A 4,850-nucleotide genomic window follows, 5' to 3' on the forward strand; every position below is an offset into this window, starting at 1 on the left:
AAAAAAAACAGGCTGGGTGCAGTGGCTCCTGCCTGTAATCTGAGAACTCTATGAGGCTGAAGCAAGCAGATCACCTGAGCTCACAAGTTCAAGACTAGCCTAAGCAAGATCAAGACCCCATCTCTTCTAAAAATAGAAAAACCAGGCCGGGTACGGTGGCTCATGCCTGTAATCCTAGCCAGGTGGATTGTCTGAGCTCAGGAGTTCAAGACCAGCCTGAGCCAGAGGGAGACCTTGTTTCTAAAAATAGCCTGGCATTGTAGCAAGCACCTGTAGTCCCAGGTACAGGAAGACTCAGGCAAGAGAATTGCTTAAGCCCAAGAATTCAGGTTACTGTTAGCTGTGATACTAAGGCAGTCTACCAAAACAAACAAACAAACAAAATGAAAACAAAAAAACTAGTGGAACGTTGCAGTGGACACCTGTAGTCCTAGCTATTCCAGAGGATGGGGCAAGAGGATCATTTAAGCCAAAGTATTTGAGGTTGCTATGAGCTATCACACCATGGTACTCTATCCAGGGCAATAGACTAAGACTCTGTCTCAAAAAATAAATTAATTAATTAAATTAAAATTAATAAAATAACATCATAAAATCAAAGGACTTCTCTAAAATCCTGTTACTGTTGACCATAGCTTGAAACTTATTCTAGTATTCTTTATATAATGACCACCTTTTAGTCTCTAAATATTATTTCAACAAAAATATCTTCAACATTGTTTGAAGGCAAAGGGATCTATTGTTTAAACAGAATACTTTATGGGAAAGAGGTGTTGCACTATACATATATTTAAACTCCACTTTATTCCAAAAATAATCTAAAGAAATTTAGTGCTATACATAAGACATATACTTAAAAAATTCATAATTAAATGAAAATAAATAAGTATCTCAAAGATTAAGAAATTCTTCTGAAAGTAGTCAGACCTAATGCTTACAGAATTCTTATCATACATGTAAATATCAAGAAAAGGGTAAAAGAAATTCCACACATAAATATTAGATTGAAAACAAAAGTTTTTCTAGTTTATAATGAAAATTTAAAATACTACTTAATGTATCTAACTTATGACAAATATATTTATACACACATACACACATACACATTATACACAAATACATTTTTATATAAAAAATGACAATTTAGTCAACCTTTTTAATATTTTACTTCCCACAAAAAATTTCATATTTAAATTGTATGTTCATATAAATGAAATAGTAGGCAGTGCTAAAAAATTGTAAGAATTCATAATGCTACAGGAAAATAATTACGATATAACACTAACTGAAACATGAAATTTAAAAAAGCAGAATGCAAAGACATACAATACACACATCTATGTATACAATTATCATGCTAAAAATATGTATAACTGTAAGGAAAAATGACAAAAACATGCTAAAATGTTAACAACGATTATTTCAGAGGTAAGTATGATTACAGATGTTTACTATTAAATTCTGTGTAATTTTCTGTAAGTTCCAAATGTTCCACTATAGGCATGTTTTCTTTTTTAAACAGAAATTTAAAATGGATACCCATAAAGTTTTCTAGTAAACTGATAGCTAATACACATACCTGGAACTGAATCAGGGGCTGATCACCAAATACATATTCAACTCTTCCACTGATTTGCAACACATAATCATGGGGGCTGGCTTCATCTTCCTTTCCATGAATAGTCAAACGTTTTTGGATTGCCAATTCATTTACTTTGATAGGATTCATATTAGGAGATACTTGAAAGCTAAACACATCCTAAAAAGAGAGAGGAGGTAGAAAAAAGTAGTAAATTTTATATATATGCTGAAAAAAATCACTATTACAATGATTATGTAATAATATGTACAAATATGCATAATATTAGCATACAAACATCCTTTTTATAGTAACATTCCAGAACATTTTTCTATATTCTGTGTCCATATAAAATCTGTTAAAATTTCTGATAATTTGAAAATCATCTATTTTATTGCATTCATAGTGCCATTAACTCCCACAGGTAATAAATTTTTTTTTTCTTTTTTTTGAAACAGAGTCTCACTCAGTTGCCCTGGGTAGTATGCCATGGCATCATAGTTCACAGCAATCTCAAGCTCTTGGGTCCAAGCGAGCCTCCTGTCTCAGTTTCTTGAGTAGCTGGGACTAGAGGCACCTCACCACAATGCCCAGCTAGCTTTTCTATTTTTAGTAGAGACAGGGCCTTCCTTTGCTCAGGCTGATGTGAAACTCCTGAACTCAGGTGATCCACCCACCATGGCCTTCCGAAGTGCTAGGATGACACATGAGCCACTGAACTTAGCTGGTAATGTTAGTATTTAATTAATGTTAACTATCAGGTAGTATATTATATGCGTTTTCCAGTAAACAATTTTCTTTAAAAAGTTACAAAACCTGTAGCTATTCAAACTTAGTCTACATAAGTCTTCAATGATAAAAACATGTATTTATCATTGGTAAAAAAAGACTCATACCTTATACTGATTAAACCATAAATTAACAATTGTGGGTGGGGTAAGATGGCTCACACCCATAATCATAGTACTCTGGACAGCTGAAGCAGGAAGATCACTTGAGTTCAGAAGCTCAAGACCAGCCTGAGCAAGATCAAGATGCCATCTCTATTGTAATGGCTCAAGCCTATAATCTGAGTACTCTGGGAGGCTGAGGCAGGAGGATCCCTTAAGCTCAGGAGTCTGAGACCAGCTGGTTATTGTGGCAAGTGCCTTTAATCCCAGCTACTTGGGAAGCTGAGGCAGGAAGATGGATCCCTTGAATCCAGGAGATGGAAGTTGCTGTGAGCTAGGCTGATGTTGCTAGCCTCGGCAAGAGAGTGAGACTCTGTTGCCAAAAAGGAAAAGGAAAGAGAAAAAAATTAGATGGCGCTATGGCAGGCACCTTTAGTCCCAGGAGTTTCAGGATACTATAAGCTATGAGGCTATGGCATCCTATCGAGGGCAACTGAGTGAGACTTTGTCTATAAATAAATAAACAAACAAACTGTGTCTAATTTTACTAAAACAAATGGAAATATACAGGGTAGACAAAGTTCATGTGCAATTTGAAATAGCTTAACATACTAAATTGCACATGAACTTTATGTTGACCCTGTATAGTAATTTTATTCAATAAAATAAGAAGATAGAGTCAGTATGCAACATTACCAAATCTGTTTTCATAGAACCCAATGGTACAGATAACACTTGAATCCTGTCATAATCTAGCAAGGTAATTTCTCACCATATGATCATATGCCAAAGATATAAAGAAGCTCATTATCATCCTAAACAATCAACTATGAACAACTGATTGCTAGAAAATTCTGTATACTGACTTGAAATTTTTGCAAATTTCCCACTAAATTAATTTTAAATCACCTTCTTTTTCCACCTAGTACCTCATATTCAAACTTTTTAAAACTAAACTTAATAAGTATTTCACATCTATTTTCTCCATTATTTTTACTTGTTCTCCTATGTTTTCCACGAGTTGGCATCTGCTATAGACTGAATGTTTGTGTCTCCCTCAAATTCCTATGTAGAAATCTAATCCCCAATGCATGTGGAAGTAGAGAGTCTGACGTATGATTACATCACGAAGGCAAAGCCCTCATGAATGAGACTCCAGACAGCTTCCACTCCTCTTCTGCCACAAAAGGGTACAGCAAGAACATAATCATTTATATACCAGGAAGCAGACTGTCATCATACATGCAATCGCTTGATGTCCTGATCTTGGCCTTTGAAGCTTCCAGAACTATGAGAAATAAGTTTCTATTGTTTGCAAGCTATCCAATCTATAGTATTCTGTTATACCAGTCAAAACAGACTAACACAGTACCACATGCATAAAAGCACCCAAGCCAGAATCTGAGGAATCATTTTAATTTTTTTTATTATTTACTTTTTTATTACATCATAGCTGTGTACATTAATGCAATCATGGGGTACAATGTGCTGATTTTATATACACTTTGAAATATTTTCATCAAACTAGTTAACATAGTCTTCACCGCATTTTCTTAGTTATTGTGTTAAGATATTTATATTCTACACTTAGTAAATTTAACATGTATCCTTATAAGATGCACCATAGGTGTGGTCCCACCAATTACCCTCCATCCACCCATCCTCTCCCCTTTCCCCTTCTTCTTGGGATATAATTGAGTAATAGCTTTCATATGAAAGGTATAAATTGGTTCAATAGTAGGGCTGAATACAATGGATACTTTTTCTTCCATTCTTGAGATACTTTGCTAAGAAGAATATATTCCAGCTCCATCCATGTAAACATGAAAGAGATAAAGTCTCCATCTTTACCATTCCTTACGAAAGAACAGTAAATAGTCTCCATGTAAACATGAAAGAGGTAAAGTCTCCATCTTTACCTTTCTTTACTCTTTCATTAAAGCAGCATAATTTTCAATGGTGTACATATACCACAATTTATTAATCCATTCATGGGTCGATGGGCACTTGGGCTTCTTCCATGACTTAGCAATTATGAATTGGGCTGCAATAAACATTCCAGTAAATATATCTTTGTTATAATGTGATTTTTGGTCTTCTGGATATATGCCTAGTAGAGGAATTATAGGATCAAATGGCAGGTCTATTTTAGATCCCTAAGTGTTCTCCAAACATCTTTCCAAAAGGAACGCATTAGTTTGCATTCCCACCAGCAGTGTATAAGTGTTCCCTCTTCTCCACATCCACGCCAACATCTCTGGTTTTGGGATTTTGTGATGTGGGCTAATCTTACCGGAGTTAGATGATATCTCAAAGTAGTTTTGATTTGCATTTCTCTGATGATTAAGGATGGTGAGCATTTTTTCATATATCTGTAGGCC

The 4,850-nt window shown here is 34.8% G+C and overlaps 1 protein-coding gene across 1 annotated transcript in view; it reads right to left on the reverse strand.

Annotated features, from left to right (window-relative positions):
- The window catches only part of PIK3CB (phosphatidylinositol-4,5-bisphosphate 3-kinase catalytic subunit beta), a 71,014-nt gene extending 69,258 nt beyond the window's left edge, over positions 1-1,756 (reverse strand). The window contains exon 1 of the mRNA XM_023512994.1: positions 1,580-1,756. Within this exon, the coding sequence (XP_023368762.1) occupies positions 1,580-1,729 (150 nt within the window). The 5' untranslated portion in view covers positions 1,730-1,756. The remainder of the gene's footprint in view (positions 1-1,579) is intronic.
- Between the last annotated feature and the right edge of the window lie 3,094 nt (positions 1,757-4,850).

Source organism: Otolemur garnettii, unplaced genomic scaffold, assembly GCF_000181295.1.
Source record: "Otolemur garnettii isolate 467f Iridium unplaced genomic scaffold, OtoGar3 scaffold00032, whole genome shotgun sequence".
In the NCBI taxonomy this organism is placed as follows: domain Eukaryota; kingdom Metazoa; phylum Chordata; class Mammalia; order Primates; family Galagidae; genus Otolemur; species Otolemur garnettii.